This window comes from Nomascus leucogenys, chromosome 19 (assembly GCF_006542625.1).
Source record: "Nomascus leucogenys isolate Asia chromosome 19, Asia_NLE_v1, whole genome shotgun sequence".
NCBI lineage: Eukaryota > Metazoa > Chordata > Mammalia > Primates > Hylobatidae > Nomascus > Nomascus leucogenys.
The window spans coordinates 65343849-65359853 of record NC_044399.1 but is presented as its reverse complement, the minus strand read 5'-3'; the positions used below and the strand labels follow the sequence as shown (position 1 = coordinate 65359853).

Here is a 16005-nt window from a genome sequence, read left to right as displayed (position 1 = left end):
TGTTGTCCTATGGTAATAAATATCCCCCAAATCTCAGTGGCTCAAACAATAAAAATGTTTTTCTCACTCAGGCTGCACATCTTTCATGGATTCTGGTCCACCTCGTCCTCACACGGGGATGCAGACTGACAAGTTTCCACCATGAAGGGTTGTTATTTGCCACAGCAGGGAGAGGAAAATGGAGCAAATCAGTCACCAGCTCGTCATACAGCAGAGTGTCCCACGTCATATCTGCTGATATGTTATGGCCAAAGTACATGACTATCTCCAAGGAGCTGAGAGGTGAAATACCGACATTTGTCCGGACGGAGTGGAACCAGGAGAGTCGTAAACATCCTATGGACTACACACCGTTTAACAAGATGCAACAGTATTCTGGGTAAGAGATCATGGACCGGCATTTATGAAAGCATTTTTAAATCAAATTCGAATTACTAAAATTTGTCGAATAATTGGATGTGAGGATGGAGGGAGATGGAAGAGTCGGGGATCATTTCCCTGTGATAGATGGGACAACTGGATAAATGCTGTAAAGTATCCTGAGTTAGAGAATGTAGAAGGTATTTTGGAGTGGGAGGGAACATTCAGAGATGTCTAGTACACAGCTGGAAATGAGATCAGAAGAGAAGTCTGGGCCGAATAAATAAATTTTAGAGTGTTTCACATCCAAATGGTACTTGAAACCAATGGAACAAAGATTTGTATGGGAGGGTCAGCAAATCATTCTTCTTTGAGACTTTCTCGATTTTGGCACTGAAAGTCGTATGTCATGGGAACATTCTCAGGCTTGAACAAACTGCAGTAGTTGGTCACCCTTTGAGAGTGTGTGAATAAAAACAACACCAAGACAGATTTGTGAGGAGAAAACATGTACTGGTCAGGTTGAACAAGGGGAGCTGTCAAATGATACTGAGAAAAATAGTCATGAAGATAGAAGGCAAGTCAGAGGAATATCAGAGTCCCAGAAAGCAAGGAAAGAGTTTCAAGAAGGAGAGAGTGAGGGGCCAACAGGGCCAAATGGTACTCCAACCTTAGGTAGGACTCAGATTGCAAATGCCCATTGCTGAGGGACTGGAAAACAGCTGAAATAGGACTCCCAGTTGTTTACGCAGCCAAGCAGAGATCAGGCAGGGAGGGGACGGCTTGTCCAAACACAGGAGGCTGACACATCAGGAAGGGGTCTGAGCTTGACCTGGTTGTAGTGACCAGACACAGTAGATAGCATGGCAGCTTCTCACATAGCAGAAAAGAAATGATGCAGATCTAGGTTCTTGACCTACAGTTCACTGCACACCTCCTCAAGCTGCTGGACTCCAGAATTCAAAAGGAATTCATTTAACACATAAGGGGAATCAAAAAGGATACTCCTCAATTATACAAATGCAAGACACAGATAAAACTCTCTTTTAAAGGTGAATAGAGAGAAAATAGCCAACTGGGGCCTATGGAGAGACTCTGAAACAGAAATGAAGATAAACTATAAGACACATAAAGAAAATTTTAATAAACATGATTTTTTTTCTCAGTATAATTCAAGAAAGCATGAATCAGTTATTGGGGTTTTTCCTATAGAGTTGTAGGAATTCCTTACATATTTTGGGTATTAACTCCTTATTAGATATATGGTCTGCAAATATTTTCTTCCATTCTACAGGTTGCCTTTTCATTCTGTTAATTGTTTAACAATTCTGTAAGCTGTATAGAAGCTTTTTAGTTCATATAATTCCACTTTTCTATTTTTGCTTTTTTTTTTTCTTGCCTGTGCTCTTGGTGTCTTATAGAAGAAATTATTGCCCAGGCCAACATCTAGAAGCTTTCCCCCCATGTTTTATTTTAATATTTTATTTATCATGTCTTATATTTAAGTCTTTAATCCATTGTGGTTGATTTTTGTATGTGTCATGAGATAGTGCTCTCATTGCATTCTTTTCCATGTGAATATCTCATTTTCCCAACACAATATATTAAAGAGATTCTTTTTTCCATAGTATATTCTTGGCACCCTTGGTAAATATCAGTTGACCATATATGCCTGGCTTCCATTCTGGGTTCTGTATTCTATTCCATTTGTCTATACGTCTGTTTTGATGTCAGTACCACACTGTTTTGATTACTGCAGGCTTTGAGGGTCTTCAGTGTTTCCAGATGAATAATAGGATTTTTTTTCTATTTCTGCAAAAATGCCATTGGGATTTTGTTGGAGATTGCATTGAACCTATTGATTGATTTGGGAAGTAAGAGCATTTTCTTTTCTTAATTTTTTAAGCTATCTCCTACCAGAAGGAAGAACATTTTAACAATATTAATTCCTCCAGTCAATGAACATGAAAAATATTTCCATCTGCGTCTTAAAAAAACTTTTGTCCATGTTTTGTAGTTTTGAGTGTACAAGTCTTTCACTTTCTTGGTTAAGTTTATTCCCAAGTATTTTGGGTTTTTTGATGCGTTTGTAAATGGAATTGTTTCTTAATTTCTTTTTCAGTCTATAGAAATGAAACTAATTTTTTGTATGTTGATTTTATATTCCTCCACTTCACTGAATATGTCTATAAGTTAACAGTTTCTCTCTCTCTCTGTGTGTGTGTGTGTGTGTGTACTTTAGAGTTTTTTTAAAAAAAATATATATATATATAGGACTATGTCATCTGCAAACAGAAATCATTTTACTTCTGCCTTTCCAGTTTGGATGCCTTTTATTTTTTTTTCTTGGCTAATTCGCTGGTAAAGACTTCTAGTACTATGTAATTGAAAGGAAGTGGCAAGAGTGGGTATCCTGGCCTTGTTCCAGATCTTAGAATGAAAGACATTAGCTTTTTACCATTAAATATGCTGTCAGCTGTGAGCTTGTCATATGTGGCCTTTCTTGTGCGGGGGTAAATTCCTCCTATATGTAACTTATTAAGAGTTTTTATCACGAAGTGTTCAATTGTGTCAAATACTTTTTTCTGCGTCTATTGAGATGATCATGCGATTTTTATCCTTCGTTCTGTTAACGTGGTATATCACATTGATTTATCTGCATAAGTAGAGCCATTTTTACATCCATGGGGTAAATCTTACTTGGTCGTGCTGTATAATTTTTTTAATGTGCTGTTATATTCAATTTGATTGTATTCTGTTGAGGGGTTTTGTGTCTGTTTATCAGGGATATTGGCCTATAGTTTGTTTGTTTGTTTGTTTGTTTTCTTGAGGTGCCTTCATCTAGCTTTGATATCAGAGTAATGCTGGCTTCCTAGAATAACTTTAAAAGTGTTCCCTTTTCTTCTATTTTTGGAATAGTTTAAGAAGCAATAGTATTAATTCTTCTTTATTTGTTTGGTAAAATTCACCTGCAAAGCTTACTGGTCTTGGACTTTTCTTTGTTGACAGTTTATTATCATTATTATTATTCCTTCAATCTCCTTGTTATTTTGTTTTGTTTTGTGTTTGAGACGGAGTCTCGCTCTGTCGCCCAGGCTGGAGTGCAGTGGCGCGATCTCGGCTCACTGCAAGCTTCGCCTCCCGGGTTCACGCCATTCTCCTGCCATAGCCTCCCGAGTAGCTGGGAATACAGGCGCCTGCCACCATACTTGGCTAATTTTTTGTATTTTTAGTAGAGATGGGGTTTCACCATGTTAGCCAGGATGGTCTCTATCTTCTGACCTCGTGATCCGCCCGCCTCGGCCTCCCAAAGTGCTGGGATTACAAGCGTGAGCCACCGCGCCCGGCCAATCTCCTTGTTTTTTATTGGACTGTTTAGGTTTTCTGTTTGTTCTTTATTCTCTCTTGGAAGAGTGTATGTTTCTAGGAATTTCTCCATTTCTTTTCGGTTGTCCAATTGGTTAGCATATAATTTTGTATAATGGTTTCTTATGATTCTTTTCTATGAACTCTTCTGTAATGTCTCCTCTTTCGTTTCTGATATTTTGTCTTTTTTTCCTTAGTAAGTCTAGTTAAGGTTTTACTAGTTTTATTTATTTTTTCAAAATACCAGCTTATAGTTTTGTCAGTTTTTTAAAAATGTTTTCTATTTTCTATTTCATTTATTTCTGCTCTGATCTTTATTTATTTATTTATTTATTTTTGCTAATTTTGTATTTAGTTTGTTCTTATATTCTGTTTCTTCAGATATAATTAGGTTACTTACTTGGGATCTTTCTTTGTTATAATGTAGGTGTTTATTGCTGTAAACTTCCCTCTTAGAACTGTTTTTGATGCATAAGTTTTGTTTTGTTGTGTTTTCATTTTTGTTGTCTCAAAATATTTTCTAATTTTCTTTTGACTTCTTTTTTGACCCAATAGTTGTTTGAGAGTGTGTTGTTTAATTTTCATGTATTTGTAAATTTTTCTGTTTTTATTCTATTTTTTTATTTCTAGTTTCATTCAATTGTGATTGGAAAAGAGACTTGAAATAATTTCAATCTTAAATTCTTAAGACTTGTTTTGTAGCCTAGCATGTGATCTATTTTGAAGAATGTTTCATGAACACTTGAGAAGAATGAGTATTCTACTTCTGTTGCACTGGTCTAGAACCAAACCCACAATATCTCCAATGTATGTCTGAATACTTATCTTGAATAATTCCTCTACATAGATTGAGAACCTCATTAGACAGTGTTACAGCTTTGTGCTTCAACTGTCAATATATAGAAAACTCAAGAGGAGAAAGAAAGTCTATTGTCCTTATTTATATTTTTGCTCAAGTATAATTTCTTCCTTTCTAATGTACTGAGTCTTTCTTTTATTCTGTTCTTTATGTTTAAAGAACTTTCTTGAGTCATTTTTTAGGGTAGGTCTGTGGGTTTTAAATTCTCTTAGTTCTCTTTTATCTTATGTCTTTATTTTATCTCTATTCCTGAAGAATATTTTCTCTGGATATAGGATTCTGGGCTGATAGGTTTGTTTTTTTTCTTTCAACATTTGAAAAATATTGCAGCACTGTCTTCTCGCCTCTGTGATTATTGAAGAGAAATCTACTGTTATCCAAATTGTTTTTCCCATATAGCCAATATGTTGTTTCTTTCTCAATGCTTTCAAAAGTTTTTCTTTGTATTTAGTTTTTAGAAGTTTCACTATGATGTGTTTTGATGTAGATTTCTTACATCTATTTTTTTTTCTTTTTTGGTCAATTTGGGATATTTTAAGCCATTATTTCTTCAAGTACTTTTTCGGCACCACTGTCTTTCTTCTCCCCTTCTGGAACTCAAATAATACTAATGTTATGTCTTTATTATAGAGCCATATGCACTTGAGGTTGTGTTCTTTCTTTTTTTTTTTCAATCTATTCTCTCTTTGATGTTTAGAGTGGATAATTTTTATTGTTATGTCTTCAAGTTCTCTGATTCTTTCTTCTATTCTCTCAGTTCTGTTGTTCAGTCCATTTGTTCAGTTGTCTATTTTGGTTATTATATATTTTAGTTCTAAAATTCCCATTTGGTTCTTTTTATCTTATATTTCTTTGTTGAAATGTTCTATTATTATTATCTTTTTTTTTTTTTTTTTTTTTTTTTTTGAGACTGAGTCTTACTGTGTTGCCCAAGCTGGAGTGCAGTGGCACGATCTCAGCTCACTGCAAGCTCCACCTACCAGGTTCTAGTGATTCTCCCTGCCTTAGCCTCCCGAGTAGCTGGGATTACAGGAGCCTACCACCATGCCTAGCTAATTCTCTTTTTTTTTTTTTTTTTTTTTTTTTTTTTTTTTTTTGAGACTGAGTCCCGCTCTCTCGCCCAGGCTGGAGTGCAGTGGCGCGATCTCGGCTCACTGCAAGCTCTGCCTCCCGGGTTCATGCCATTCTCCTGTCTCAGCCTCCCCAGTAGCTGGGACTACAGGCACCTGCCGGCATGCCTGGCTAATTTTTTTGTATTTTTTTAGTAGAGACGGGGTTTTACTGTGTTAGCCAGGATGGTCTCGATCTCCTGACCTCGTGATCCGCCCATCTCGGCCTCCCAAAGTGCTGGGATTACAGGTGTGAGCCACTGCACCTGGCCCATGCCCAGCTAATTCTTGTACTTTTTAGTAGAAATGGGGTTTCGCTATGTTGGTCAGGCTGGTCTCAAACTCTTGACCTCAGGTGATCCACCTGCCTCGGCCTCTCAAAGTGCTGGGATTATAGGTGTGAGCCGTGCCTCGCCTGAAATGTTCTATTATTTTGCTAAAAAGTTATTTGCTCTTGGTTTGATAAGTGATTTTTTTTTTTATTGAAACAAGTATATTTTGTGCATCATGACACAAAACATTGGATCTTATTTAAATCCTATTTTAGCAGGCCTTCTCTTACACCACTCTAGTGAATGAAAGGGGAGACTGCCTTATTTCTGCAGGTAGGCTTGAAAGGTCTGGCTTCTCTTCTGTTGACATGTGGTGGCCAAGGGAGAGGATTCCTCATAACATCTGGATGGGGATGGGAGTCGAGGCTCCCACTAGGAATTCTCTGACACTATCCCAGCAAGAAGGGCACCTCATTACTATTTTTTTTTTTTTGAGACGGAGTTTTGCTCTTGTTGCCCAGGCTGGAGTGCAATAGCGCGAACTCGGCTCACCGCAAACTCCGCCTCCCGGCTTCAAGCGATTCTCCTGCCTCAGCCTCTCGAGTAGCTGGAATTACAGGCATGTGCCACCACGTCTGGCTAATTTTGTATTTTTAGTAGAGACGGGGTTTCTTCATGTTGGTCAGGCTGGTCTCAAACTCTCGACCTTAGGTGATTCACCTGCCTCAGCCTTCCAAAGTACTGGGATTAGAGACATGAGTCACTGTGCCCGGCCCTCATGACTAGTCTTTACATGGCCTCCACTGACACCATGGAGAGGGGAGTAGGTGGCCTTGTACCCACTGAGTGGGATGAAAGTCCTGAATCTGTACTAAGCTTCTTTTGACACCAGCTGACAGGGGTATTTTAACCTGGCAACACCCTCTGGGCTCTTCAGTTGGTCTTTATTGCAGAGTATAGGGTATAACTGCAATTTTTTCTGTGACATTTCGCTGGAGTGGGAAGTTATGGTCTGAAAGTTTTCTCTTGTAAGGTTGACTCTTTTCTGGTCCATTGGCTAATGAGAACAGGCTTTCATTATGATCGTGCATGTGTGTGTGTGTGTGTGTGTATGTGTGTGTGTGTGTGTGTGTGCGTGCCTATTTGTGTTTCTGGGTTGCTGGCTTCTTCACTTCCAAGTTTGGGATACATGAGGCAAAAATAAAATAAAATAAAATAAAAAATAAAACCTGAGGGACTCACCTCTGCGTCATTCACTGGGTCTCGGCATCTTTAGCCAGTTCCCTCCTCTCCATCTTTGAGACTCTTATTTTGTTTCTTTTGTACAGAATATCCAGAATTTTTAGTTGCACCTAGCAGGAAGAAAAGGGAAGACTAAGTCTACTCCATCTTTTCAAAAGTGGATGACCAAGCTGTAATAATTTTGGAATGTAAAATGTTAAAGTGTCAAATATTGTAACAGAAATAGATATAAATCAGATAAAAACCACTTAAAATCAGTAAGAATCCTAGCCAATTGGAAAGAGTAGAATTCGACCTCTGTACATACAATACTCCAGAATTAATTCCAGATAGATTAATTGTATAATTAATTAATTTTAAAAGTGAAATAATATCTAGGAGAAAATATAAGCACATTATATAATCAGAGAAGTGAAATTGTAACATTCTTTACACAAATAATGGTTGTCTTTAATATGTAAATAATTCTTACAAATCAGTAAGAGAAATATGACTACTATAAGCAAAAAATAATTAGACAAAGTTCCAAACAGATGATTTGCATGAAGAATACAAGTACCTGACAAATATGGGAAAATGGTCATCTTTTCAAATAATTGAAGAAATAAAAATTAGACAAATTAATTCCTTCGGGTTTTAGTTCGGTTTAGTTTGGTTCCTTTTTGGCTTATTCATGAACCCTTCAAATAAAATGAAAGCAATTTTAGGTGGGTCTGAGCTGGGTCTTACCTTGCAAATCCAGCTATGATGGGAACCAAAGTAGTACAATCTTTTTGGCGGGAACTTTGCCGATAAGTATCAAAAATCCCAAACATCATCATTTTTTGGACCAAATAATTTCACTTTGGGAAATTTATCCCAAGAAAAAGATGATTAACATAAAGATTCATGGAGAAGAATACTAATACCATAAGTATTAATAGTGATAAAAGGTAAAAAACTAAAAATCCTAACAAAGAAGAATTGGATAACCAAAGTGTGGCATGTTCATAGAATAGAATACCATGTGGCTATTTTAAACCATGTTGTATAAGAATACTTAATGCCATGGGAAAAATGCTCATAATTTACCATTAAGTAAAAAATAAAAGTCAAACTATACAGTAGTTTAGACACTAATGCTATTTTAATAGGTAAAAATGTTCACAGAAATAACATATTAAGAAAACACACAAAAATATTAGCACTTGAAAATTAAGTACAGGAATCCTGATGTATTTTCATTTTTCTTCTTTGTATTTTTTAATTTTCAAAATATATTATTACAAAGCATACTTTTATATTTAAAACAAAACAATAAATGTATGTGGGGGATGTCCGGGGATGCCTTCAATTGCTTAATGATGTCATCTGAGATGCAGGCTCTTTCTAACATTTTTATTCTGCTATCCTTAGCATTTTGGTTTTCCTTGTCACGCTTGTTGCTACATCATTATAAGATAGCTATGGCACCTATAGATATCACAAATGTTCCAGGCTGGAAGAGAAAGAGTGCCCACCCTCTGCATCTATACCTCTTTTCATCAGGACTATTCGTCAGAGACCCCTTTCAACAGACTTTTGCTTACATCCCCTATGAACATCCAAAGCTACAAAGGAAGCCAAAAAATAAGTATGCAGTTTTGCAGACTCTTAGAGTAGATCATGACAAGAAAGAAGGGACCAGGAATGGATGCTGAGTGAGCCAACTGCAGTTTTTACATAGTATTTTTATGTACAAAATTAAAAGCATATTTTGTAGAGTGCATGGATTGAATGTAGTGATAACCAAACTATGCAAGAATTGTGCTTTGCAGGCCCTGTAAAAAGCATTTGTGACATCTGACCATTAAAAGAAGTTAGGAGATGTACTTGCAAACTATTCAGGCTCTGATCCCTACATTGCAGGACTCTGACACTATAAATTGTATGTTTTAATACTGAGAAAAGATTAGAAGGTTGATGTAGGGTATGCATGTCTTAACCATCAACTCATTCACAGGCACTTTGTTGTATGGCATAGGGAAGAGCCCTTTCAAGCTGTGTTTGGTTACATGAAACCTAAGTCAGCCATCCAGTCATTGCAGAAAAAAAAAATCATCAAAAAGCAAGATTTGTCATACAACTAAAGGCAGCAAGCTGTTGGACAAAGAGCAAACAAAGCCTGCGGAGGTCAGGAGATCTGAGTGTTCCATCAGGTTCTGCCACTAAACAGCTGCGTGCCTTTGTGAATGTAATTAACATTGACAAATTTCAGTTTTCTAATCTATAAGGTCAGGGGTTTGCAGAAAAGATTGCTTAGGGCACTTTGAGCATAAAATGGCTATATTCTATTATAATTGATATCTTATAAAAATTAATAACTGCAAAGATAATGAATCACATTAAACCTCTCACTGTGAGTTGACAGGAAGGAACACAGAGAGATCTGGAGGAACAGAGATGGGCAGAGTCACTGGCTCTGTGTCAGCTGCTGTCGTTTGTGGTAGATGGCACATTCCACAGAGGAAATGCAACAAATATAAACCTTTAGAACCCACAAAACTCTGTCAACGTTATTTCTGCATAATTGGAAAAATGGGTTTGCAGTGTAATATATTGAGCCCACACCCCAATTCAAGACCTGGTGTCCTTGTTGATTTAATTTCACAAAGCAAAAAGAAGATACATTAGGAGTGAAAGGAATCCCATTGGTGAGGAAGTTGTTAAAATAGTCACTAAAGTCTGTCAGTCCAGGAATCAGAGGCCATGCAAATGTATCAACGTTCAGGTTCAGATGAAAGTTATGGAAAGTTGTGGTTGTCAGCGCAGGTTGTGATGGGGTTAGAATTCTCGCTCCACCATTTAGAGCTGTGTGACGGTCTGCAAGTTACTTACCACCTCTGTGCCTTTGTTTCTAATCTGTAAAATTAGGGACAATATTTGCACTTATCTCTGAGAACTGGGTAAAATTTAGATTTTTTTTTAGTCCAGTGCCTGGCCTCTAGGTACTTACTATCAGACAGGTAATTTTTAATTATTTAAGTAACTCAATGAATTTGCAACTAAGCTTATAAACTGTTAGGTAGTTAGTAACTTGTGGTGGATTTCTTAATTTGGGGAATAAAGTTTCTCTATGCAGAAATGTATGAAATGGCAAAAGTAGAAAACTACCATAAAGCTTAGGGACACTTTTACTGGAATACCTTTTAGGAGACTGAGGCAGTTTTGCACAGAGCTGTTGCCTGCAGCCGTGAGCCGCTTCCTAGTACAGCTCTGCTCCTGGGTAAAAGGCAAGAGACAAGAGAGCTATAAGCTCTGTGTAGTGCAGGAATATAAATGTATCATTGTATTCTGCTTGGACTCTGTCCTTCAGAAAAGTGACAATTTAACTGAAAATGGTCATACAGACAGAACTGGCAGGTTTTCCACTATTGCCTATTCCTATTTCTCTTGCTGGAAATCGCTCCAGGATCCTTAACAGGTGGTCTGCTTCTAGTCCCTAAATTTGGAATGTCAAAATGGATTCTCAAATCAATGGGGGAAGGCTGGGTTGTTGTTCGTTAAATGGTGTGGAGACAGCTGTCTAAGCATTTGGAAAAACAAAGTTAGGATCCTATCTCAAACCAAATTAAACCAAAAATGGGTTCAATGTTTAAAGAAAGGCAGAGAGATGAAAATATCAGAAGAAAATACAGGTGAATAGCAAAATAGCTGTATTATAGGGAAAGGTTTCATGACTATAATACTAAGCAGAATTTATATTTATAATGGGAAAAATAATCATTGACTACATTAAAAATGTAAAACTTCCCTTTATGTATATATAAAAACTACTATGGAGAAAATAAGAAGAACAGAACCTTAAGAAAAGTCACTTTCATATATCAAGTCAAAGGGCTACTGTCCTGTCTATGGAAAGAGTTCTTATAAATGAGTGAGGAAAAAGATGACCTGTCCATTCCCCTCTCCCCGCCCCACCCCCACCAATGGGGCATACCCATAAATAGAATTTTTTTTAAAAGGTAAAAGGGTAATAAACATGAAAAAAATTCAGCTTCACATGTAATCAGCCACTTCTCATGTATCAAGTTGTCAAAGATGAAAAGCAACAGAACTCCACGTTAGGGAAAGAAATGGTCGGCAATATGCAGTTGCAGACGTGAATGCTGGCACTACAAATACACAAAAACTAGGGCCGGGTGCAGTGGCTCATGCCTGTAATCTCAGTACTTTGGGAGGCCAAGGCAGGAGGATCACCTGAGGTCAGGAGTTCGAGACCAGCCTGGCCAACATGGTGAAACCCCATCTCTACAAAAAATACAAAAATTAGCTGGGTGTGGTGGTGGGCATCTATAATCCCAGCTACTGGGGAGCCTGAGGCAGGAGAATCACTTGAACCCAGAAGGTGGAGGTTGAAGTGAGCTGAGATCGTGCCATTGCACTCCAGCCTGGGCAACAAGAGCGAAACTCCTTCTCAAAAAAGAAAATAAATAAAAAAACTTTTTGGAGAGCTTTTGGGCCATGTAGATAATGTTCTAAGTGAAAAGTCTTTGACATCTTCTAGTATGTTACCCTTAGAAAATTATCAATCACATGCTTGGCGATTTAGATCTAGGAGTATCATCACAGGCATAGTTTGTAATTTCAATATAAAATGTTAAGGAGGTATCTGTCATCTGAGGCTGGTTAATAAATTAAGACTTAGTCTACATAACTAAATACTATGAAACTTTTTAGGAAAGTAAGTTTTAAGGTAGCATGACATCCGCAAGTGAAAAAAAATATATAAAACGGGTACAGTACAAGTCATATTTGTATTAAAATTCTATAGCTTGTTATGTTTAGTATTTTTAACATATATATGGAAAAATATGAATATATGGTTAAAAATAAGTATCCTCCCAGTCCAGGACCCCTTAAGACTTTCAAGGTCATAAAAAAAGGAAAGAACAACTGAGAAAGTGTCATGGATGTGGAAAGACATAAAAATTAGAATCTAGTGTCATTCCCTGGATTGGGACCTAGAACAGAAAGAGGACCTTAATGGAAAACTGGTGGAATCTGGAGTTTAATCCATAGTAATGGACCAATGTCAGGTTCTTGGTTTTGACAAATGAACCACAGTAGCATAAGGTGTGAACAATGGGAGAAACGGGGTGAAGGGCATATGGGAACTCTTTATAAGCTATCTTTGCCATTTTTATAAATAACAAGTTTACTTAAAATATCAAGCCATTTGGCCAGGCGCAGCGGCTCACGCCTGTAAGCCCAGCACTTTGGGAGGCCAAGGCGGGCGGATCACCTGAGGTTAGGAGTTCGAGACCAGCCTGGCCAACATGGTGAAACCCTGTCTCTACTAAAAATACAAAAATTAGCTGGGCATGATGGTGGGCACCTGTAATCCCAGCTACTTGGGAGACTGAGGCAGGACAATTGCTTGAACCCAGGAGGTGGAGGTTGCAGTGAGCCGAGATCGTGCCACTGCACTCCAGCCTGGGTGACAGAGTGAGACTCCATCTCAAAAAAAAAAAAAAAATTAAACCATTCAAAATGTGTAACCATGAGGAGTGAGATTTGAGTACGGGACATAATGACTTTCAGATTCTATGTAGAAAATGTTACATTTTACATAATAAAGGATAAACTGACATAAAAAATATTATAGAAGTATATTTGTGAACATGGAATAATAAAAAAGCAAATTATAACAGTATAATCCTATTTAAATATATTTTAAAGTTAATTACTTGCTTTTGCTTTCATTTATGTTCCAATTTTTAAAACAAATATACATTTCTTATAGGACAAAGGATAATTTAAGTTTAAAACATCCCCGAAAGTAGATGTGGGGCAGGCGGAATCCCCAAATCTCCAGTCTTACAAGTTAGAATCAGGGGTTTCCTGATCCTGTACCTGCTCCTTAAAACTCTGGGGCCACAAAAAGAGGATCCTCTTTGTTGATGGGGACTCTGGCTCTTTATTCTAGTAATAAATTTAAATGAATATCCCTTTTTTTAACTATGATCCAACACATCTTGTCTCTGCTTAGATCATTCTATTCAAGACACAAGGGTGAAGGTATGAATTAAAAAGAAAAAAATAATTTAACAGTATCAAGCATTATTTCCTGATGTGTTGGTTATTTATAATATGATTTTCAGAGAGAATAATGGCCAGTTAAATAACAGAAAATACAAACTCACTACACTTAAACACTGCTAATAGAAAATTGAAGACAAAATGTAAACAAGCATTTTGCCTTTTTTCATGTTTATCACATAATCACAGCACTGCCATATTTGGGAAAAATAGCCTAATATTTGAATGCAAATGCTACTGATATTTATTGTAATATTTTGGACACATATCCACATAATGCAAGATTTTCATATATTTGTCTTACTCAGAAATGAATTTGCTGGATGGTTTCCAGGCTGTAATTTGGATTTATAAGAATGTAAATACATTATGATTGAGTTCCCAGTAGCATTTAAGCTCATGGATATTAGGCAATGCCTGATGCCAAGCAACTTCGGAAGCCCTGGAGACCCAGCGGCTCACAGCCGTTTCCCACGGGCCACCCACTCTCGAGGGCCATATTTCCAAATGCATTTCTGCGAGTCTCAGAGACTTGAGGGTTTGCAAGGGCCTTCCTCACAGACACAGTGGCTTATGCCCACTTCACTCAGTTTCTCCCTCATGTTCACACCTCATATTACTGGGGTTCATGTTACTGGGGTTCATATGTCAAAACCAAGTGGGAGTTACCCGTGGGTCAACTTGTCATTATAACATGGAGAAGGAAGTGCTGTAATTGGTGAGACTATAAGATTTCATGGGAGCGCAAAAGAGAAGCACCTTGAAACCTGGGCCCCTGGGCACACAAAAGGCTGGCCAAGATACACAGTCCATGGAACATGAGGCTCGGAGGAAGCAGAGTCATTTCCCAGGAGAGTGGGAGACCAGGGAGAAGAGATGGTGCTCCAGGCAGAGGTGACTGCACCTGAAAGGGCCTGGTGAGGGAGGGGAGTGAGCGTGGTGGGTCTAAAGAACTGGACAGAGCCCCCGCCAGACCACAGGATGCCAAGAGGTGGGTGAGCACTGGAGCCTAGTGCGAGGAGCAGCCCTGTCACCAAAGGCCTTGAACACCATATTAAGGAAATTGGATTTTATTCCATGGTTGCTATGGGCTAAATTGCGTCTCCCCAAAACTCATATATATGGAAGCCCTAATGCTGTAGCACTTCAGAATGGAACTGTATTTACAGATAGGGTCCTTAAAGGGCTAACCCAGTTAAAATGAGGTCATGAGGGTGGGCTGTAATCTGATCTGACTGAAGTCTATTTTTTTTTTTTTTTTTTTTTTTTGAGATGGAGTCTTGCTCTGTCGCCCAAGCTGGAGTGGCGTGACCTCTGCTCATTGCAACCTCCACCTCCCGGGTTCAAACAATTCTCCCTGCCTCAGTCTCCCGAGTAGCTGGGATTACAGGTGCCCACCATCATGCCCAGCTAATTTTTGTATTTTTTAATAAAGACAGGGTTTCGCCATGTTGGCCAGACTGGTCTTGAACTCCTGACCTCAAGTGATGCGCCCACCTCGGCCTCCCAAAGTGCTGGGATTACAAGCATGACCCGCCACGCCGACCCTGACTGATGTCTTCATAGGCAAAGGAAATTAGGACACAGACACACCCAGAGGGAAGATCACATAAAGTCACAGGGAGTATAGAGCCACCTGCATATAAAGTACAGAGGCCTCAGAGGAAACTGACACCTTGCTGTTGGACTCCCAGCCTCCAGAATTGTGAGAAAATAAATTTCTGTCATTTGAGCCACTCAATCTTTAGTACTTTGTTACAGCAGCCCTAGCAAACTCATGCGAAGGACAATGAAGTGTCCTAAGGAAGGGCAGGGGGCAGGGGAAGGATGGTTAGATTCATCCTTTTGAAAGATTACTCGCTGGTGGGCAGAATGGATAGGAGAAGGTAGAGTTGGGGGCAGGAAGTTCAAAAGCCCTCTAAATGCTAGACAATGGTTGCAGCTGCCATGGAGGTCTGTGCAGGCTGAATTTGCACAACTCTGGGGGGTGCCTTCTAAATACAGACATGCCCCAGAGATGTAATGGGTTTGTTCCAGACCACTGCAATAAAGCAAAGATTGCAATGAAGTGAGTCACACAAAGTTTTTGGTTTCCCAGTGCATATAAAAGCTGTATTTACACTATATTGTAGTCTATTACCTGTGCAGTAGTGTTATGTCTAAAAAAACAATGTACATACTGGGCCAGGCGCAGTGGCTCATGCCTGTAATCCCAACACTTCGAGAGGCTGAGGTGGTGGATCACCGGAGGTCAGGAGTTTGGACCAGCCTGGCCAACATGGCGAAACTCCGTCTCTACTAAAAATACAAAAATTAGCTGGGTGTGGTGGCGGGTGCCTGTAATCCCAGCTACTCGGGAGGCTGAGGCCAGAGAATCGCTTGAACCTAGGAGGCAGAGGTTGCAGTGAGCTGAGATCACGCCACTGCACTCCAGCCTGGGAGACACAGTGAGACTCTATCTAAAAGGAAAAAAAAATGTACATACCTTAATAAAATATGCTTTGTTGCCAAAAAGTGAGAATGATTATCTGAACCTTCAGTAAGTTATCATCATGTTGCTGGTGGAGGGTCTTGGCTCAATGTTGATGGCTGCTGAATGATCAAGGAGATGGTTGCTGAAGGTTGGAGTGGCTGCAGCAATTTCCTAAAATAAGACAACAAGGAAGTTTACCTCATTGATTGAATCTTCTTTTCACAAAGAATGTCTCCATCACATGCAATACCGTGTGACAACATG

General features: G+C 38.6%; 1 protein-coding gene across 2 annotated transcripts in view; it reads left to right on the top strand.

Annotated features, from left to right (window-relative positions):
* The window catches only part of LOC100588266, an 88751-nt gene that overhangs the window by 41707 nt on the left and 31039 nt on the right, over positions 1-16005 (top strand). For both annotated transcript variants that reach the window (XR_001114450.1, XM_003262592.2), the window contains one exon: positions 72-379. Coding sequence is in view for 1 of the 2 variants with exons in the window: in XM_003262592.2 (XP_003262640.1) it covers positions 72-379 (308 nt within the window). In the remaining variant the exon portion in view is untranslated. The remainder of the gene's footprint in view (positions 1-71; positions 380-16005) is intronic.